Genomic DNA, 22,745 nt, shown 5'->3' on the forward strand with positions numbered 1-22,745 from the left:
AAGACGATATCCGGACCTGGCGAGTTTCAAGGCTATACCGACAGATGGCGTGGCAAGTCACGCGCGAGCGCGTGGCGGAGTTTACAAACAAGGACCACACACCCCACACGCGCACTTTCATCATTCTTTAATCCACAACAAGAGGAGTGAGTCAGTCAGTCTGTCATCACTGCTTTAGCGGCCGCATTCATTACGTGCAATGCTGGGATAATCTAAAGGTATGATGAGATTCCATTCACTTGATTCATATTTTTTGGGAAAAAATTTTAAATAAATTATCATCTTGAATTTCTCACATGAGATGAATTAAATTCGCTTCGAAAAAAAAGATTTTCTTTTTAAACTTAAATATATTTAGTATGTATATTAATTATTCCCCTATTAAGTGAAAAGCACTGGAATAGAGATTCAATTTGAAAAATAGCACCTAGAAGTTCAAATAATTTACTAATTATTACTTCCAAATATATACACATTGGTTTTGGAGTCGGGAGTGCTGTGGGTGCTCGAGCAGCACCGGTATTTGGTAGCTCTGATTTGACCACCCCCAATAGTGTTTATTCAGAAATCCACAATTTCTCTACACCAGTTGCAAGCTGAGCACCCACAGGTGTAAAACACTTCCGACGAGGGCCCCTGTGTATACTGTATATATGTTACTGCCAAAGCCCGACATTGGCCAATACGCAACGGGGTCGGCCATTTCGTGAATTGGCCACGAAATGGCCGATTTCGTTAAATGTTGACCCTTACAATGTCCGAATTTCGACTGACGTCCTACTAGGGAATCACCGGCCAACTTTGCGAACTGATCGGACAGTGTCCGAATTTTGGACGTTGACCGGTCAGTTCGCAAAGTCGGCCGGTGATCCCTAGCCAAAGTCTGATAACAAAAAAAACATGATTCGGGGGATCATCGTAAAGTTAACGTATTTTTTCGTGATAATTATGTCCACGTTAGTTATGGCAACCAATCAGATCGCAGTCATGATGCGGTAATCATTTTTTTCTCTCCAAAATTTGGCAAAAAAAAACTATATGTCTATATAGTTTTTGTAAATATGACCATGTCTTCAAGTCCTTCTTTTGGTCACTCTCATGCTCATACACCTCTCTAGGTCGCGCTCATGATCACACACTATCTATGACACTCTTTTGGCCATTAACATGCTTGCACACGGGCCCCACCACATTGTGCAAGCCCAAGCAAAAAAACTATCATAATAATTTTTATATATTTTCTTTCAAATTTCTTTTTTCCCCTCTCGTCGCATACAGCTGCTATGTACAGGGTAATCCAGAAAAGATGGGGAAAACTTCACGAGGTGATAGTATACACCAATACAAACAATTGTCATCGAAGAATGCATGGTCTAGCATGAAACGCAAAGGTGACTTCTCAGCCACCTCGTTGGGCATTTTGCCTGTTGTGGCGTTGTACTTGTATTTGTATTTGAAATAGAACCTGTGCAGTTGGTCGTTATCGGGGGAACCCCATGCAAGGTTCGAAAAGAGTAGGCGTTTCTGAAAGGCGGCTATGCCTAAAAACAAGGGTTGGAATTTTTAATGTAGTCAGGCATAGACACCCTTCAGAAAAGCTTACTCTTTTCTAACCATGCATGGGGTTCCCCCGATGACGATCCACTGTATAGGTTAGGCTGTCCATATTTCCTCCAGAGAAATACGGGACATTGGGATTCCAAATACGGGAAAATACGGGACATTGCCAATTATCGCCAAAACTAAACAAAGTTGCCAAATATTGTTGAAATTACGGAAAAATCACAATGGCGGGAAATGATGCATTACTGCAAATTACAGTGGATTAAAATGTATTACACTGAAAAAAAAACGTTCACCAAGGCAAATGTGGGAGATTAGTATTCGCATATATATAGATGTAATTATCATAAATAATTTATGAGTTGAAAAATAGTGTCAATCTTTGACTTCAATAAAGAATAAAATGCCAAGTAGGCTTTGTGTAAAATACGGGAAAAACCGGGACACTTTTGCCAAAAAGTCGGGACAGCCAAAAAAACAGAAAATACCGGGACTGTCTCGGCAAATACGGGACGTATGGTCACCATAAAAATTCTCTTGTATTCATTTTTTTTCCAAATAATTATCTTTTTAGTGTGTATATACTTATATACGGTATATACTATATATCAGGGCCTTTTCCCTTCTGAAATATATGAAATCAGGAGTATGGCCCTAAAAAAGCGTTTGAGGCTCCCGGAGCCCTCGAACCTATTAAGACTGACTTGGTAATGTAGCAAATATGCAGCGTTACTTGTGAATTTGGAAAACATCTTGCAATTCGAAATACAGTACAGTACCACAGTGATTTACAGACTATTCTCTGTAGCCTTTGTTGTTACGGTCAGGGTCGTCTTAATAAGCTCATGGACTCAGTGGCGTCGGAGCCGGGGGTGCAGTGGGTGCTAAAGCACCCAGAGTATTTCGTAGTACGGTATTGAGCACCCAAGAATTAAGTTAGAAATAAAAATTTCTTGCATAAAAAAAAAGTCGGGCTCCCACGGGTCCAAAACACTTTCCGACGCCTCTTCATGGGTCCAATGTCCAAGTGATATTCTGCACCCGCTCCCTCCTCCCAGCATTCCAGGATGGAGGTATCAACCAAAAAGTTTGGCTTTTAGATCACATTACCATGCCCCTTCCTTCCCCTATACTTGAGGTCCATGCGTTAAGATGGCCCTTTCTCCGATTGATAGGCCATTGATTCTCAACCAGGAAGGAATACTTGTAGAGCAAGGGTGCCCAACCTTTAGGAGAATGCGGGCCAATTATTCACTGTGGTTGGGAAACGTGCAACGGACCACTTGAGAGATCTGTAAATGTGCCAGGGATCACTTATAAATGCTCTAAAACTGTGCCACAGGATGGTCAAGTCATGTGGAAATGTGCCATGAGCCGCTTGAATGATCTGGAACTGTTGTTTAGACCACATATGTCGTGAGTCACTTGAAAACTGTGCCTTGGGTAATTTGAGTGATGTGGAGCTGCACCGCGGGCCACTTAAGGTCTCTGGAACTGAACTGTGCTACACGTCACTTACGTGGTCTCTGAATATGTCGCGAGTCACTTGAATGATCTCTAAATGCACCGGGAATCACTGAAATGCTCTGAAAATGTGCCGCGGGTTACTCAAGTGATTTATAAATATACAGCGATTCACTTGAGTGATCTGGGAATGTCCCCGTGGAACACAAAAGCTTAAGCCCCTAGACTGAGCCGTCTAGGCAGGTGAGAATCCAGGACGATGGGTTGGAAGGGGCGAGCTGTGTAAATTGCGTAAATTTGGACAGTATTTTACGGGACAGAAATTTTTTCCCATATTATTCGACTCTTGGGAGGGGCGATCGTTTCTGTTGACCCCATCCCTAACCCCAGATCCGCTCCTGAGAGAAGGCAGACATCTTCATCAGCGATTGAAGCCGGGGCAGACATCTTCAGCTGTGAAAGGAGTGGAGGTAGATATCTCCAGTTTCGAATGGGGGCAAAGGTGGGCATTTCCAGAGGCGAATGAAGCGGAGGCTGGTGGATCTAAGGCAATGTGTCGGAGAAGAGACTTATTGTTTAGAAGCATTGGATCATCCCTTATTTTACAGGGTAGACAAACCCCCCCCCCCTATTATCCGGCTCTTGTGGGGGAGGCGATGGTCCCATGCACTTCCGTCTGGATCCGCGCTTTTGCGTCTAGATCTTATTAATAGCCCGAGTTCCGTTCTCTAATCGCAATTTTTTTTTTCATATCATCTGAGCTGGCCATATGCCTTTTTCGAGTCCTTCTGATGCTAAGGACTTCTTTGAAAGGATTGGCCACTTCAACGCCTACTTGAGCCCGACTTTTCCAGTTAAAAGTGAGAGCAAACAAAAGCCAGAAGGCCAACTCCACACTCTACTCTCTCTGTCTTCGGCATAGGCCTGAAATTTGCCAGTGTCAAGAGTCATGCAGTTGCCGACGACTCATTCAATCGACCGACCGACTACATATACAGTACTTGTGTATCAAACATATCAAACATTCTTAAAAGAAAAAAGTAAAGAGTGACAAAAAAAAAAAAAATTACAGAAGAGTAAAATATCTAGTTCATGTGAAAGTGGCCATGTGGCACATGCGATTAAAGCAGAAGGGAAAATGGATATATCATGCCATGTGGGATCTGCAACATACAGTCCAGAGCCCACATGTGGCTTTTTTTCCCACCCGAAAGTCTTTTTTTGAAATCGGATCTTTCCTCCATCAACAAAATAACCGACTATTTGTGAAGCTCTGCTCGTTTTTTGTTTTTTAAAAAAGTAAGATAACTATTAACTGTATTTCTTAAGTGTGTGTGTGCGTTTGCGTATGTAAGTTTGTAGGAAGCCATTACGACGGTCCTACTTCAAACGGCGTTAAGAGCCATTTAGGCCCGATTGAAGTATCGGACTTGTTCTGTTTGTCTGGATCCGTTTGATGCGTTTTTTTTTTAAGGACTAGTTCTGACTGGATCCAAACACCACGACTCAAACCCGAATCGTATATATAACCTTTACGCCTATTCTCCGAACATTTATTATTTTTTGTGCTTGCCAAATTGTTTCCTTGATACGCATTTCCTAAGTAAGTTCGATTGCTTCTCGGTTTTTCTTTGCAAAAAAAAAATGTCATTCTTAAAATTTAACTAATTTCTAACTTGATTAATTGTTTTTTTCAATGCATTTTATGCTGCATGATATTATTCGTTTAAGGTTATCCGACAAACCTTTCTTGTCTTTTTCCTTCAAAATGCTACTGGACTGAACTTCAATAATATTTTTTGATATAAAGTGTCCCAAAATGGTGGAAGCAACAACAAATTTTAGACTACCTATGTCATTTTCTATGAAAACGTCAAACTTTAAGCAAAATTCGTGTTCCAAATACGATTGCAAAAAATTCTATGAATGGAATATTTTGTTATTTTCTTGGTACTTTCAGCATGTGATGGTGCAGGTTATGAACCAAAAGTTAAAGAATTGTATTTTATGCTCATAAAGTTACACTCAAATGTACGTGTGAGTTTTTTGAAATTTCTTCCCACATACCGTCTATATAATATTATAACGCAAATATATGTGATAGACCTTAGATTTTGGTTCATAAACCTCAACAATATATAGCAAAATATCATATTAAAATTTCGTAATGATACAATCGATAGATTTTTACAAATCTTGTTTCAGACTCAAGTAAAATGTCAAAAATATCATTCTTCGTAAAACAAGTTTAAAAAGTTTTTATTCCCATATTACTTTTGTAAGTAAAAAAACGCAACAAAGAATAGAGATTTCATAAAAATTAAAATCAATATTTTCTTCCAAAATAACGTTTCCAAGGTAACCGGGTTCCTTAAATCGTTAATATTATATTAATCACTAGCTATAATACCCTGCGTTGCCCGGTTTTTCTTCAGTAAGACTTTTTGGATCACGGGGTATCTCCCTCTTTCTTTCAGGGACATGCAAACTGTGTCCACGTTCACCAATATGGCGACTTTCGAGAAATAAACAAATCTAGATTTAAAGAAATGTAGAAATGAAAATATTTTTTTCCCCTTTCTTAAGGGGTGCTAAATATTTCGATCCCCCCCCTACCCCCTGAACTTATCCATCTGCCTATTTCAGCTTCCAAAAATGCTTAATTAAAGCTGTGGAATTTGTTCGATGTACTTCACGGGCCCATAATTAGTTTTAAAACATCCTAAACTACATGAATTTATGCAGTTTAATATCAAAAGACAATACGGAGACATTAATTTTCATGCTTGAGAGGATATAAATAAAAAGTAGAAACCAATGTTATTGCACGAATATCCAACTCAAAAGTATGTCCGGATAATTACTTCATATTTAATCTCCTGGACTTCGTATATCTCTAAGCGAACTCAATATTTCAAAAATCGAGAATTCTATACAATTTTTAAAATTATTTATGTGACAGAAAACCCCACAAAATTTCCGCATTCCATAGTAAAATCGGCAATTTTAACACTGATTTCTATGAGGTTTTCTATGACACTGATTTCTTTTTCCCTTTGCCTGATCCTCATGATGATTATGACGTCTATTCAAAAAGCCTCCTTACTGGGGGGATTGCAAAAGTAGCAAATCATTGTAAAGGCATAAACTATTATAAATATACTGGCAGCGTTAAAGAAGTGACAAACCATTGTAAAGGCATATACAGTTATACACGTCTGAAATGCATTGCTAGGGAACCACGGTAACCAAGCGTGGGTGCTGCTACCTATCAATATAATCAAGTATCGTGTAAATTATTGAGGAATGATTTTTCTGTAAAAGGAAGTATATAGATATCACCAAAATATATAAGTGTAATATCAAGAGATGTCATCTTAAGTCTGATGGTAGATGGCTCTGAAAAACGAAACTAATTTTTGTTTTTGTACGCATTGAATATCGAAACTGAAATTATCTTGAAACGAATAAATATTTGTCCAACACAAAAAAAATTGACGAAGCTACATCTAATTTCTATATCATCGAGCTTGTTGTTCGAAATAATAACTTACAACATAAATTTGTCCTAAAGAAAAAAAATAACATAACATTGTAATATGCATCAATTCAGGAATTAATGTTTTAAGTCAACAGTAGAGGACGCTAGTAAAAACATAAATTTTTTTATCAGTTTTTCGTAACCAAATTGCACATAATTTTAATTTTATAAAAATGATCACTTTACTTAATGGTTACTTAACCCTTCCAGACCCGAACACTCAATTTCATTTTTTGGAGTTTTGGAAATGTTTTTGCATTTTTGATGCTCACAGAATACATTAAAAATGTAAATGTCAGTTAAATTTTTTTCTAATTTGTTTTTGTGAAAAAAATTCAATTTATTCAAATTTTTGTCTGCTAAGATAATGCAGGGCATATTCATCTTCACATGCAGTTTTTCTAGAATTTTATTGCTAAATTTTATGTAATAAATCACTTTTCCCGGAGGCACTTTCTCCTGGAAGCCATCTTAAACCCCCCCCCCCTACTCAATTTTAAGTACTGCCCTCAGATGAAAGCCTCTCAAAGTTCATATTCACCATATTTTCAACTAAAAACTTACACAATCTTATAAGTCAGGGCTTAACTTTCTGAAGTCAAAAGAAAAAAATTCTACAATCCCAATGCATTTGTAACTCCAGGGTCTGAAAGGGTTAAATAACATGTTTGAGAAGTTTCAAACCCCACCACACCTCCATCAACTACAACAGTGTTTCTCAAAGTGTGCGTCGCGGCAAGCAAGTGGAGATATTGATGTGTACGTGTGTGCCTACTTACGTTTTGAAGTGGTTCTTTTATGAATGCACAATACCAACTAACTATTCTGGGGAGCCGCAGACGAACCATGAATAGAGCAAGGAGAAGCAGCGGGTGACAAAGGTTTGAGAGCCACTGACCTGCAATGACGAAAATCAGAGACTGAGGGCAACTGACATGTTACGGGAACACGTCGAAAACTCAACCCCCCCCCCCCCCTTCCATTTTGAGGGCTTGTTTTTGAGAGCTCCATATGTTTGTTATTGAGTAAAAGAATGCTTCAAGTTCTTTTGGTTTCCCCTTTGAAGTTTCCCTTTCACTGTATGAGCTGGTTTCGAACCCTGTTTAACTCTGACTGACGATAATGGACAGACGCTTTAGTATCGGGACAACATGATCAATCACATTACAATATTTTCATCTATTTCACAACAGGCTGTATGAAATAGATTAGAGCCCATGCCTTTATGTTGTTTCCAGCCCTACGTTCAACTGATTATCATTAATTTTTTTCCAGAGGACTATAATTATATTATAATTACGAGAGACTGAGACAAAATACAATTAGTGATAATGAAAGCGGACTCAACGTTTGGATGCTGCAAAGCAAAGCGAGATCATTCGTCCAGACGGAAGCAGTTGGTGAGGCACCAGCTGAAGGTGCTGAAAATGAAAGAATACCAGAAGCTGAGGACCATGGTGCCTTGTATTGCTGGAAAGCCGTACGTCTCTAAGGTATTCATTCATTTCATATTGATGTGACGTACCATTCGTTTTTCCTAGTGTTTTTCAACGAAAACTTACCTCACGGCAGAGGTGCATTTATAGGAGACGGGGCTAAGTGGGCTATATGCCCAGGGCAGCAAGTACTGAGGGACGGCAAATTAGAGTGGCCAATAAAATTAGATTAGAATGGGGGAAAGGCGGAAAAACCATGAATCCACCTTCCTTAGTCTGAGGTGGCTAGGTTGTGAGTGACCACCTCGGGGTACGAGCATATGAGTGACAAAAAAAGTGGATCAGGTCAAGACCAACCGAGAGAATAAGCTAGATACGACCCTGCTCTCTAGGATTTTCGCCCCCCTCACAACTTTAAAATTAGATAATTTTATAACAGTGTTCTTTGTTCCCACCTAAAACTGCCGCTCGGGACAGTTGCCTTCCCCCTCCCGCGCTCATTCTAGTTCCGGCCCCACTACAGATTTTGCAAGCATAGAAGTTACGAATAGACCGAAACAGTGTGAAAGCATGAGCATGTGAATGAACGAAACGGTGTGAAAGCATGAGCGTGTGAGTGAAACAAATAGTATGAAAACATGCGAATAAGGGGGGGGGTGCATAGCCCAGGGTAGCAAGTTCGGAGAAGCGGCGAATTTGAGGAATTCAAGAAAATTGAGCTAAAATAAAAGAAAGGTGGTAAAACTGGAATAGCCCACAAGCGGCGAAACCATATAAATCCGTCTCTGCCTCGCGGCCCAGCTCAAAAGTGCAATACGGAAAAGGTTTCAACATCGAGTTAATGTAACATTAATGTGCGTTTCAATTCAGGTGACCGTCATCGAAGAAGCCGTCAAGTACATCGATCAGCTTCACGCAGCCGTAGCGATGAAACTTCGATCGAAAGAAATTCCAATGGAAACGCTATCCAGTGCCACCAGCGGTGAGTGACCGTTTCCTAACTTACCGTTTTGGTTCTGTTACAGAATTTTTCGTAGCACTAACGCCACTTCACTTCAGACACTGCCGTTCAGTAAAAATTTGATTTTTTTTTTTAACTGGATCAAAAGGAAGTACACCGCAGTACGAAAGACTGGACCCTCGCGGACCGGGCGAGTACGCCACCATTAGGCTACAAAGGACTGGCGTTTTCCTTCCTTAAAGCTTAAATAAACGATATGTAAAGAAAATTCATGAAAATTGATTAGAATCCCTCAAATTCAGAACGCCAAGGGGAAAAAAAAGGCTATTTGATAGGCAGCGGAAGGCCTCTAGATACGAGGGGGCCTCACAAAAATGAGATCTGATTGAAATTTTCGAGAATTTGTCTTTAAGGGCCTCAGAAAAATCACTTGATCCGGAAGCTGATGATGCTCTTAAGACGGCCCTAACCGGCGGGACAAAAAGATTCGTCCGTAAAAGAAGGGTGCCCGTTAATCAGGGATTTAAAGTGCATAATTTTATTATTATTTGGCCGTAAAAGAGGGGTGTCTGAGGGGTGCATCTGATGCATTGATGTAGGCAAAGAGGGTATCGGGGTTCTAACCGGATATTTTTCATTTTAGTGACACTTTGTCATTATTAGATATGGATTTGTTTTCATTTTTCGCACATATTTTTGATTCCATGGCATATCTCGACACACGCAAATGCAGATTTATCTTTATTTATAGTGCGTATTTCAGCATTTTTAGCGCATATTTCAGATTCTTCTTCTGATGCAAGTTTTTTTAGTGCATTTTTCGGAGTTTTTTGGTGCATATTTCAGTCTTTTAGTGCATATTTTGCTCATATAATCCGGACTCTACCCATGACACTCAAATGTGGCTTTTGCATCGTCCGCATGAAGGCCCCGGGATAAATTCAGATAACTAATCTCGACTTCAGACCTCAATGATATACGACACTTTGCTCGATAAAGCCCTTACTTTCTTCTTGATGCGCTCTTCCCTTGTCATGATTTCACGTGATTTCTATCTCTAACGATGAGATTCTTCCATTTTCTTTTTCAAATCCACGGCAAAGTGACATCGCGTATTCTGGGACTGAGATGTCAGCCTCAAGATTCCTTTCTTTCTCTCTCCTACTTTGAGAAACTTCGGTATTAGATGACATTATGGAATGTCCTTTCCGATCGCAAAGGAGATAAGAACAGTGTGTGTGTGCGTGTGACGCAAGAGAAATAGGTTTTATGCCAGGGGAAATATTCCATGAGGAATAATACGTGAATTTTTAGGAGATGGAAAAAAACATATATTGCCTGTGGTATCAAATAGATCCTATAGGACTGTTCATTAGACTTGTAGTAGGCTTGCTTATGGTGTTCATCTGGGATACGTATGATGTTAAAAGGCGCATGAAAAGTTACCGACATAAGGGAACAACCGGCGGAAATTGGAGAAATAATTTGCTGACCGATAAAAACATAAATATAAGAAATAATTTGCTGACCGCGCTTAAATACATAAATAGGAGAAATAGTTTGCGGAACGGCAGAAAATATATAAATAGGAGAAGTAATCCGACCAACAAGAAGGAATAAGTGGGACAACTGTTTGTGGACCGAACATAAATAGAATAAAATAATGGAGATAGGAATAGGAGAAATAATTCGTGGAAAGGCAAAAAATACATAAATGGGGGAAATAATTTACAGACCAGCAAAAATAAATAAGAGAAATGACTGCAGACCTGCAAAAAAATAGAAGCAATTTGTGTGTGTGTGTGAACCGGCAAAAAAAACACGATCAACAATAAGGTCAAACAAAATCAACAATAAGGTCAGCTTAGTGACCCAAAGGACTGTTTGTTTCTCGAAATTAGTGATACCAGCGACTCAATAAGTGCATTCACAACTGGACTGTAAGTGAATTTGTACGACCCATCTCAGAAGCATTATGAATCATGTCTGGCTCATGATCAAAGAATCCCTGACTGTTAGTGGATTTGTGCGACCCTTTTTCCGACACCCCTTGCGACCCAACTTTGGGTCGCGACCCATAGATAAAGAACCCCTGCTGTAGAGAAACGTACAACAAACATGGAAAATTTGCAAAAAAGTTTTCAAATGACGTGCAGTTATTTAAAATCTCAAAATTTGCCGAAGGGGTCATATAAATATGAAAAGATCAAGAAATTAACTTTTTATACAGTCTCCTTGGGCTAAAACTTCCAGTTTTTGAGATGTACATTCTACTTTGAAAAGTCACTTGCAAAAAAATTCATATTTTTAAATACAATATTTATCAAGATATTAGATCAGTGATTCCCAACGTAGGTGTTAACGCCCCCTTGGGGCGATGAAAGTCCCAGGGGGGCGGTAGAAGCTACGGGTATAACATAGGATCCTATGGGTTAGACTGCGTTGGGGGCGATGGGAGAAAAAAATTTCTCAAGAAGGGGGCGATGGGACAAAAAAGGTTGGGAACCTATGTATTAAATACATAAAATCTCACGATGTTTTAACAACTTATCGCTCTGTTGGCAAGTTTTCATTAGCTTTAAAGTTGCAATTTTTAGGAATTGTACACAAATAGAATGAACTCAACTCTATTTTATTGTTCTATTCACAATGAAAATTTTTTGATAATTATTTTGACAATTACAGAATTTGTACAGCTTTGAATTTAATTAACGTTTTGCATTTTGTGAGAACCACGCCCTCAATCATTGGTGATAAATACTGGAAAATTCAAAGTCCCATATCACCGTTAACATTGCATTCAAATATGTGCGATTTTTTGTAAATGACTTCTCGAAGCCACATTGACATTTCACTGTTTGGAAGTTTTAGCGTGCAGTGTCTACATAAAAATTTAATCTTTCTATTTTTGTACTTATATAAATTACCCCTTGGGAAATTCAAGACATTTCGAGTAACCGCAGGTATTTGAAAACTTTCTGTAATTGAAAGCATATTTCTGCAGAATCAACGGTTGCGTTTAGATGTCTGCTGTGCAAACAATCAGACTGGTCATACCACACACATACTACTATTTATTTTTACAGATAACATCAACCCGAAAATTCTCTAGTGGGTGTTGGTAGGGCACACAAACCAGTTACGCATTTCCCGTGGGGAGGTGGGGGGGACGACGACTTGAAGCATCAAAGTTTCAGAATAACTGCATTCGACAAACAGGTAGCCCAAGAACCTAGATTACTAGAAGGAGACGTCAACTCCTGATTATCATTGTACATTTTCTCCTGTTAAAACATCGTGGTCATGAAATTTCTCTGGATAAACACAGTAGTCAGTGTTAAATTAAATGTAAGAAAAATAAGTAAAATAAAATTACCAATCACAGCTAATGTTTAAGTATCAAGGCATCGGTACCTGGAAAAAGACTGAGTCTATAAAAAACCTGATAGCCTTGACCCAAAAAATACCTACCCCCAACATTATTATAAATAATACAAAGGTGACTATAACAATGATTTACCCAAATTTATCCTCATATTTTCTCACACGTTGTCTAAAGAATGTTCCTGAGGCATGAACGTGTCTTTCCTTTTGTACTGCTAAATGGATTTTCACGCACAGGTGTGCAGGTGAATATCATCATCATCATCCTCAGCAGCAAATATTTCTATTCCAAGGCAACCCCCCCCCCCCAAACCATATTCTTCTCTCATCACAGGTGACTGAACATTTTGAAAGGGCTCCTTATATTAATAAGGAGTCTCGTAAAGGTACCGAAAGGAGCCCCCCCCCCCCATCCTTCTTGAGGGTAAAAACTAGGAGGGACTCTTAAAGGGCATAATAACTGTCAGCAATGGTATTTATTGTTTTGAATGAACCGAAATTGGGGCAAATCAATGAATGCATGCGGGGGGCCCTCCCTAGAGATGAAGGGAGTTTCTCTATAGAGATGCACGGAGGAAAATCTCTCATTGGAAATATATTTATTTTAGTATAAATTTAATAAAGTGCGTTTTCGACGTTGGCTGTGAAGTTTTTAACCTCTACGTGATTTAGATGAGTTTTTGACCACTGGTCAGCGACCGGTCCGCTCAAACAGTCTATACATAATTTCAGCTTCAATTAAATATTATATATTGTATACCGTCTCCATATTGGTTTTTATTTTGATCTTCGTCGTCAGCAGGTCTGCGAATTATCGGGTTCTTTTCATTTATTTTTTGAAAGTCCCAAAATTATTTTTCTCCAATTAATGAATTAATTGTCGGCCCACAAATTATTATGTATATATAATCATATATTCCTAATTCAATGCCATCATCAATTTTACTTTCTGCTATATCAGGTGTTTATTTATCAAATTAGAATGCAATACAGTCAACCCTCGTTAGAGCGTCACCCGGTTAACACGTCACTCCGCTTACCGGGTCACTTTTTGTAAGTGCCAATTGTCCTCAGGCAGGAATTGGCACAGCTATGTCTTACTCCGTTTAACGAGTCACTCCGCTTACTAAGTCATATTTTTGCTCTTCCAAGAGTGACTTATTAACGAGGTTTGACTGTATATACCTACTTATTCAAATTTAGTTGGTTCTTTCGAATTATTTATTTTTTGCCGGTTCGCGAATTATTTCTCCCGTTTATTAATTTTTTCTCTCGTCAGTCCTCAAATTATTTCTCACATTCATTTATTCTTTTGTCGGTTCCGTGAATTACAGTCAAACCTCGTTAATGAGTCACTCTTGGAAGAGCAAAAATATGACTTAGTAATCGGAGTGACTCGTTAAACGGAGTAAGAAATAGCTGTGCAAATTCGTACATGAGGACAACTGGGACTTCCAAAAAGTGATCCGGTAAGCGGAGTGACGTGTTAACCGGGTGACGAACTAACGAGTTTTGACTGTATTTTGGCGGTTTTTTAAATATTTCTCCTATTTATTTATATTTTGTTGGTTCTTGAATTATTTTTCACGATTATTCATGTTTTTGCTGGTCCCAAAAAAATTATTCCCCCAATTTATTTATTTTTTATCTGTCCTCAAACAAATTTTCCCATTCATTGATTTTTTTGTCGGTTCCCAAAATATTTCTCCTATTTATTTATTTCCGGTCCGTAAATGATTTCTTGCATTTTTTTTTTTTTTTTTGCCGGTCTGCAAATTATTTCTCCCATTTCTGATGGTAAACGAGAATTGATACAAAATGAACAAATTGGAAAAATAATTTGAGGGCAAAAAAAAAAAATACTAATAATAGTAATAATTAATTAAAGAAATTATTTGAGCGCCGACAAAAAAAATAATTAATTAATTAAATAATTTGAGGAACAAAAAAATAATTAATTAATTAAATAATTTGAGGAACAAAAAATAATTAATTAATTAAATAATTTCAGGGACGACAAAAAATAATTAATTAATTAAATAATTTGAGCGCCGACAAAAAAAATAATTAATTAATTAAATAATTTGAGGAACAAAAAAATAATTAATTAATTAAATAATTTGAGGAACAAAAAAATAATTAATTAATTAATTAAATAATTTCAGGGACGACAAAAAATAATTAATTAATTAAATAATTTGAGCGCCGACAAAAAAAATAATTAATTAATTAAATAATTTGAGGAACAAAAAAATAATTAATTAATTAAATAATTTGAGGTACGACAAAAAATTAATTAAAGAAATAATTTTAAGACCGACAAAAAAAATAAACAAATTGGAGAAATAAGTTGAAAGTAAATGGTAGAAATAATTTGCGGGCTCGCAAAAACAAATACAGTCGAATTCCGTTATAACGAACTCCAAGAGATCGGAGAATTCACTTCGTTATAACGAAATTTCGTTATAAAGGAATTCCACGTTTTAGCATTGTCCCTATATAAACTTATCTGGGGGGATTAGAAAAGTGTTCGTTAAAACGAGATTTTTTTTTTCGTTAAAACGGGATTCGACTGTAGTTATAATTCATAATCCTGCTGAGGGTTAAGACAGACATAAAAACCAATATAGAGCCGGCATAATATTTAAATAAATCTAAAATCATTTAGCGGCTGTACGAAAATCAGTCGAAATGTTTCGCAGGGGGGCAAAAAATTCTCAGGGACCGGCACCGGTCCGCGGACCAGCGCTTGAAGAACCCCAATTCGAAAGACTTCACCAGAGTGAGCCTACGTGCTTTCGCAGGGTTAACGCGCTCTTATTAATCCCTGAAACAGCATATGGGCAGCATAAATCAGAATTTCTTCGCTCTAGTATTCATAATGTTTTTAACGGCTAACGAAAGCGTAACCCGCCCAAAGTTCTTTTTATTTATCAATTGGACAAGGACGATAAACTCGATTTTTTTTTTTTTACGGACGGAGGGTGAATGGACGGACGGACGGACATCATCATCATCATCTAAAAGATCCCGATTCCAATACACGAGTCTCTGCGAAACACCAGCAACAGGTGGTAGACGAACACTTTCTCACGATACAAGCATAGAATGGAATGGCGAAAGCGTAACATTTGTATAATGAACCTCGTGTTTTTCGTTATGAAGGATTTTTTTTTGAATGTATATTATTACTGTATTCGTTCTAAACTAATAATCGAGTTTCGGATTCTTTTCTCGTGCTTGCGTACCTACAAACCCGTTGGTGAATTTGCCCTACCGTGACTGAACCACAGAATAGAAAGCGAACTTGTTTGATTTATTAATGAGCTTCTTTAGTTGCGAGTTCAAAGTCTTCCATGGAATTTTACGCTAAAAGAATTACCTCCCCCTTCTTCTCCGAATAATATCCGCTTACCGGGTTCACAGGTTTATTTATCCAGTCATGGAAAATCTATACTAAAATTGCTTTAAACAATTCGCTTACTGTGTACCGTATATCATCATCATCATCAACAACCATTCTCAATCCACTGCTGGATGAGAAGGTCTAAATTTTTCCATTTTGCTTTGCCTGATGCTTTTGCCATCCAGTTGACTCCAGCCACTTTTCTGATCTCGTCGATACATCTAGCGTCGGGACGCCTTCTCGGAAGTTTAATACCACGGGGGTACCAAACTAGAATACTTGTGGTCCATCTGTTGGCCTGTCCTCTTGCGATATATCCAGCCCATTTCCATTTTAGACGTTTAATTCTTTCCATGATATCATATATCATATATGTAAATAATTTCAGAATTATCGGAACAAATATCAGATTTAATAAAAGAAATAATTTACTAAAAAAATTAATTAATGAAAGGAAATTATTTAAAAATGAATAAAAAAGAATTAATTAATGAAAGGAAATTATTTAAAAATGAATAAAAGAATAAATTAATGAAAGGAAATTATTTAAAAAGGAATTAAAAATACAAATTTAATGAAAGAAACAAATTCAGAGTAAATAAAAGTGTTCAATAAACACTTCTATTTACTCTGGAGAGCCCTGTTCAATAACCGAGAATACCACGGTGTGACTTGGTGGCCCGCGGGGTTCGTAGGAAGTTTGATTTAGTCCGCAATGTCTGACAGGTTGACGACCCCCTGGTTTAGTGAAATTACAATCTGGTCACCCTCTGAGCGCAGATTGATTGTGCCATTCCTTCCGACATTATTCAAGAAAGACACGACATCAGTGTGCCAAATGTCACCATGTTCATATTCACGTAACGATGGCTAAAAAAAAAACAAAAAAACGCACCGAAAAATGTCGACATTCATTAGATGAATTTTCCTTTTTCACAAGACGGCCGTTTTTCTTTCTGATTGAATCTTGATACGGAGGAAGATTCAAAGTTGGTAGAAATTACCCCGGGGCAGTTTTTTTTCTCGTTAACTTTGAAGATAAGAGATCTAAAAAAAATACTTGATGTGAGAAAAGAAAAGTATCCAAAAAAGTCTTAAATATGCTTCAGGCAGTCGGCACTTCATTTTTGATGATGTTGAGCGCGATACGGACATCAAAAAGATGGGTTTTCCTCGTTTAAACTCCCGCTATATGTTGTCAAAGTCTAACATAAAGCTTCCTTTTGTAATTGGTAATCGAAAAAAAAAACTGACTTTTTTTCCCCCCATGTTAAAATTGCCGGCATAGCCACTAGTTTTATAGGTACAGGGTGATTATAATTAAAGTTCCCGTACTCTGAGTAGCTTTTGCTCAAAAACTGCTTATCCGAATACAGCCAAATTTTTAGGGTATCATAATGAAACCATAGGAGAGAGATTTATATGCGATTTAAAAAATACAATTTTTTACCACCAGGTGAAGAAAGTGGCGCTTTTTTTATTGCATGTTACATTTTCCCCATGGTTCGTGTATCGTATATACAGAGTTTCAATGGAATGCGTCTACCAGAACGGACATTATATAGGTCTGAGTATACTGACACTACTCCGACCTACGTAGCGCCTTTTCTGTAGGACGTATTCCATTGGTTAAAATAAAATTAACCTTGGTATGTGTGGTCCATGGGAAAATGTAAAATGTAGCAAGAAAGCGTCACTTTTTCACCTAGTGCTCGAAAATTAAACTAATTTTTTTTATTTCACAAATGACTCTCCCACGGTCTCGTCAAGATATCCTAAAACTTTTTCGGATAGCAACTTACACAGAGTAAAGGAACTTTAATTATAATCACCCTGTGCTTATACTATACGCGGTTCAATCCAAAGCTTCGTTTTGCCCAAAGAAATGTCTCAATCATATCCATTATTTCGTTTGACAACGAAACTTAAACTAACCTACTAAAAATTAAAAATGCAACACCACCCCTTGGGAACGCGTTGGGCTATATTTCTGAAATTTTTACCAGAGATAGAAACCGTGTGTATAGACGAGTAAATGATCACAAAAATCAAAAGGGAATATATTTTATTTCATGTTTTACAGGGGTCTCATTCCATAACAAATCGACCAAAAATTATTAAAAGCTAGTTGCGTGTGACCGACTCGGGTTTTCTTTAAATTCGGTACACCTACAGAGGTACTGCCGGTGTAGGAAAATACCCAAATTTTCAAAGATCTGCTCCGCGTATTTGTGGAGCTACGTGAATTTTTCAATTTTATAACAAAAACAAAAAAAAATCGGTTTTTTTCAATAGTTTTGTTTTTGCCACTGAATTTTAATTTTGTAGTCGCAGGTGGTCGAAAATTTGGGTTTTGTTTTTTTTCATACCTCGGTAACACTCTAGTACGGGTATCAAATTTGAAGACAATTCAAGTCGGCATACAACTGACTTTCAATATTTTTGGTGTATTTGTTATGGAATGAGCCCTCTGTAAAACATGAAATGAAACATATTTTCTTTTGATTTTGTGATCATTTTCTCATCTACATGTTTAGTATCTCTAGTAAAAATTTCAAACATCTAGCGCAACGCGTTCAAGGTGTTACATTTCAAATTTCTGGGGTAGTGTATAAAGACGGCGTTACGTCACTGGACTAGTATTGCACTCTCTGCGCCAGCGTTTCTCAACCTTTCTGGAAACAAGGACCAGTAAAATATCTGAAACAGTTTGACGGACCACTTCTGCCCCACATTCTTATAATTTTGGTTGTTTCGATTTTTTTCATACATTTGTCCCGTGTTTCACGTTTATTTGGATTATTAATATTTACTTTTTATCGTGAATACAGTGTTTTTCATAATACAGGATGTTTCAAAAAGAATCACCAGATTTGAAATGCGTATACTGTATTACGAAAAATATTGAACAGAGACACTTAAGATTAATTTTATATTACATGGCTAATCAAAGTTTTTTAAAAACCAAATTAAAGGTGCTCAATATGTTTACCTTGGGATGCACGGCATATGTCTATATACGGTAGTCAAATTCGTCCCAAACTTTTGCGAGCATGTTTGCATCCACTGCTGCTATTAAGGGGAGGCACATAAACGCAGTCTTTTATAAACCTCCCACAAGAAGAAATCGCACCCTGCGATGTCCAGCGATCTTGTAGGCCAGTGATGTTTAACTGTACGGCCGATCCATTGTTGAGGAATGCGATTGTGCAAAAATTCTCGAACGTCCAAGCTCTAGTGTGGTGGTGCCCCGTCCTGCTGGAAAATGAAGTCATACGAATCGGTTTCTAAGTGTGGGAAAAGCCAATATTGACAAACACTGAAGTGGCGGCCGAAGCAAAAGCGTTAGCGAGACGTGTTGGCAACTGCGTGAAACTTGAGATTCCCTCTTTCTACCAATACATTATTCAATCAAAACGGATTAAAAAAGCTGAATAGTTATGATTTTTTTAAATCGGATGATTCTTTTTGAAACACCCTGTATATAGATTATATTATGATAATTATGGCAAAAAAAATAAATATTCATTTCAAATATTTATGGGGTTCAACGTTTTTTTCTACAATTTTTCAGAAATTTCAATGACAATGATTGTTCATACTTCTGGAAATGTATTTGATCACACAATTGACCATGTCCCGTATTTTATCCTATTTTAGATCCCAGAGTTTACCGTATTTTTCCCCAGTGAAATACGGTCATTTGATCATATGAATATATTTTTCGTGAAATACATTTTTTTTATTGCGGTTTGCAGCAGTTCTTTATTTGCCCACCCTTCAGCAATTTTAGCAATGGTAATTACCGAATTGCATTTAAGGCAATAAATTGCATTTTTCGTCACAATTTTGTAATATATCCCGTATTTAAGATCGCATTTTCTTCAATGACCTAAGTATAAAAGTGTAATTTTTATTTGAACCCAATGTCTCGTTACTAATGGTAATATGTACTAATATCTACTAATGGTACTCGTTACTATGTACTAATATCTACTAATGATACTCGTTACTATGTACTAATATCAATCGAAATTGCTTAATAATTTTTCATTCAGTTTGGATTAAACTTTCAAGTCTGCCGGTGGACCACCTATGCCATTTCGATAAGGTTGAGAAACGCTGTATTACGCTATTTATACATTCTTCACATGTTTAATGATGATATCGTTTTCCAGATTCCTCGAACGTTCCCGATCCTTCGAATGACGAGCCGAGAAGGAATGTGACTTATTTTCTGAGACTGATCGACGACCGATTCACTTCCAGCACAAGGAGAAATCAAGAAGACGGAGCAATTAACTCGTGCTATTCACTCAGGGTGAGGACCCATCAGAATCCTCAATGTAGTCGACAATCACTTGAAAGTTGAAGCGAGTGTGTATCTCACATATCATGGAAACTGTCCATAGTCTGCGGCAATCGTGACTTACGTGCATAAGTTTCTAGATGAATTTTCGACTTCTACTTCAAGCATATGAAACGGTATTTGGTTTTACTTGCGGGCGGTTCAGTTCAAGTAGCCGTGACTCATACTGCGAAATGTTTACTATGTAAGATAACTACTGTGTTATGTTTTCATTTCATTTGCCGGAGATTCTGGAATCAAATATGCACAGTTCATATGCTATATGAACGCTCATACCTATGAATTTAAATCTGGTGTCCATACTCGGTGATTTGTGAATTTCTGTATTTAAATATGCTTGTACATATATTGAATTATTTTCGACTATGTTTAATTAGTTGCTGAGTGTAATTATAGCGAACACCAAACTGCGCTGATTATGGTATAATATTTTGTCCTCCCGAAAGTTCTGAATGTTTTTCTCATAAGAGTTTTTGGGCAAAGAAAAGAAATTCAAGACCTTTTATTCATTCAAGTGTGTATGTGTATTCCATTTTTTTTTTTACACAAATTTCAAGTTATTTTTCGGTCGATTTAAAAATTTCGTGGTTATGGACTTAGATGCCTTAGGACCTTAAATGCATGTTTTTGTTTTTTTTAGAGCTGATAATTTTTCCCGTAGTTACTCCGACAAACCAGTCACGACCCAGTCTCTGTCCCTCCAGGGATATAAAAAATTACTCTCCCGTAGTTACTGGCACGTATAGAAAGAATGAAAAATCATTTTTTGAAAAATCCATTTCGAATTGTACTGCTCATAAAGGTCCTTAAAGAAATTCGAATGTAACCGACAAGTTTTTTGGTTTGCGTTTTTCAAGTTCTGTTAAAGAGCTTTTTCATAACTTTTTTATAGTGTAATGCCGGCCTTAGATTGAAATATATCCCCTCCCCCACGAAGTTAAAATTTCCTTCGAAACTGTCGAATTATCTTGATTCACGTAAGTAGTACAATCTCCATAAACAAACCTCGTGAATAAATCGTACAACTTTGAGTAACATTACCTTCATTTTTTAATTAATAAACCCGTTATTACACTATAGCAGCGGTTCTCAACATTTTCTGACTCACGGAGCCCTTTTTAGTGTATAATTTCTATGGCGGAGCCCTGTTTAACTCGAGGAGCCCTTTTAAGTATGTTATTTATATGGCTATTTAGGCCTACCCTTTAGGCCTCTTTTTTTTTGTTTGTTTATCAAATGTATTGATTTATTTTATTATCCTCGAGTGGCCGCGGAGCCCCTGGGAAGTGCACACGGAGCCCCAAGGGCTACGCGGAGCACCGGTTGAGAACCGCTGCACTATAGTTTAATAAAAGTTCTTTTATAAAATTTGAAAAAAAAAACAACCAAATAAGCCTTTTGCTCACATTCGCTCGAATGTAACCGATACGCTGATTGGTACATTTTTCAAATTTTATGAAAGAGCTCTTATAATACTTTTATAGTGTGATTCCCCCGGCCTAACAGCATTAATTGTTGAAATTCAACTTTCGATCAAAGGCCGGTATTACACTCTAAAGTTTTAAAAAGTTCTTTTGTAAAACTTGAGAAATTCAACCAATAAGCGTATCGGTTAAATTCGAGCGAATGTAATCAATAGGCTTATTGGTTGTTGTTTTCAAGTTAAGATCTTTTACTAAACTTTTTATAGTGTAATCCCGGCCATACTGAACATTCTGTATAAATATTGAACGAACACCGATCACGGTAAATACAGTCGAATCCCGTTCTAACGAATACCGTTATAGCAAAAATCTCGTTCTAACGAACACTTTCCTAATCTCCCACATAAATTTCCACATGCACAATGCAAGAACCTGAAATTCCTTTATAACGAAATTTCGTTATAGCGAAGTGATTTCTCCGGTCTCTTGGAGTTGGTTATAACGGGATTCGGCTGTACTGAATCTCGGTGGACCTTTAATTCCCGTATTGCCCAAGATGCTCGTTTTCTCACAATGGCCCCCAGCAGTGTCTGAAACATACTCCTATACCAAAAACGCTCAGAACTTTCAGTGCAACATAAAGTACAGGTTGTATATAAAAAGTTACAGTAGAGTGGTTTCTCTTCTAGCGCTATTTTCGCTGGTGGATGTCAAGATTCATTCCACGTGCTATTTTTTGCCACGAATTTCCCCGTGATGTATATTTAATAAACCTTTTCTTATTCTTAAAAAATCTGTAAATAAATATTATCTTCTCATATCATTGGTTTCATGTGTATTTAAATCTTTCCGAGTGTCCCCGACCATTTATCAAGACGATAGAACAGAGAGAGAGATAGAGCACTGATAGAAATTTTTAGCCCATAGTAACGGGCTGAAATTTGCTCTAATAGAAACGTACCCCCTAATAAATGAACAGAAAGCTCTTGCGTACTACGATCTCTTTGTCTAGGAGTATTTGATAATACCCTTAGGAATGCGTGAGAGGAGCTTTGCCCACCCCTTGAAATGTGTGGGGGGCCTTGCTTGCTCCCTGGAAATGTGTAAGGACATGAGTTGTTCCTTACACATTTTGTGTAATCCTTTGAAATGCGAAGTGTACTTAGCGTATTCCTAGAAATTCGTTGGAGGCTCATG

General features: G+C 37.4%; 1 protein-coding gene across 2 annotated transcripts; it reads left to right on the forward strand.

Moving 5' to 3' along the window:
* The first annotated feature begins 105 nt into the window (after positions 1 to 105).
* On the forward strand, positions 106 to 20,784 carry LOC149070083 (uncharacterized). Of its 2 annotated transcripts, none has more exons than XM_089249909.1 (4): positions 106 to 218; positions 7,844 to 8,061; positions 8,875 to 8,986; positions 19,934 to 20,784. In XM_089249909.1, exons 2-4 carry the CDS (start codon positions 7,900 to 7,902, stop codon positions 20,125 to 20,127), a joined length of 468 nt encoding a protein of 155 aa, XP_089106035.1. In that variant the 5' UTR covers positions 106 to 218; positions 7,844 to 7,899; the 3' UTR covers positions 20,128 to 20,784. The 2 variants fall into 2 exon arrangements, with proteins under 2 accessions (XP_089106035.1, XP_089106036.1); XM_089249910.1 differs by lacking the exon at positions 106 to 218 and adding an exon at positions 4,379 to 4,630.
* Positions 20,785 to 22,745: the final 1,961 nt, after the last annotated feature.

Source organism: Pholcus phalangioides, unplaced genomic scaffold, assembly GCF_987345545.1.
Source record: "Pholcus phalangioides strain wild (caught in Gottingen) unplaced genomic scaffold, Ppha-v1.0 ptg000022l_1, whole genome shotgun sequence".
Lineage (NCBI taxonomy): Eukaryota > Metazoa > Arthropoda > Arachnida > Araneae > Pholcidae > Pholcus > Pholcus phalangioides.

Excerpts from the sequence above, each read along its gene's own strand:
- LOC149070083 (XM_089249909.1), top strand. The coding sequence starts at position 7,900 with ATGAAAGCGGACTCAACGTTTGGATGCTGCAAAGCAAAGCGAGATCAT. Across the intron at positions 8,062-8,874 it reads GAAAGCCGTACGTCTCTAAG|GTGACCGTCATCGAAGAAGC; the intron begins GTATTCATTCAT and ends GTTTCAATTCAG. Across the intron at positions 8,987-19,933 it reads GCTATCCAGTGCCACCAGCG|ATTCCTCGAACGTTCCCGAT; the intron begins GTGAGTGACCGT and ends ATCGTTTTCCAG.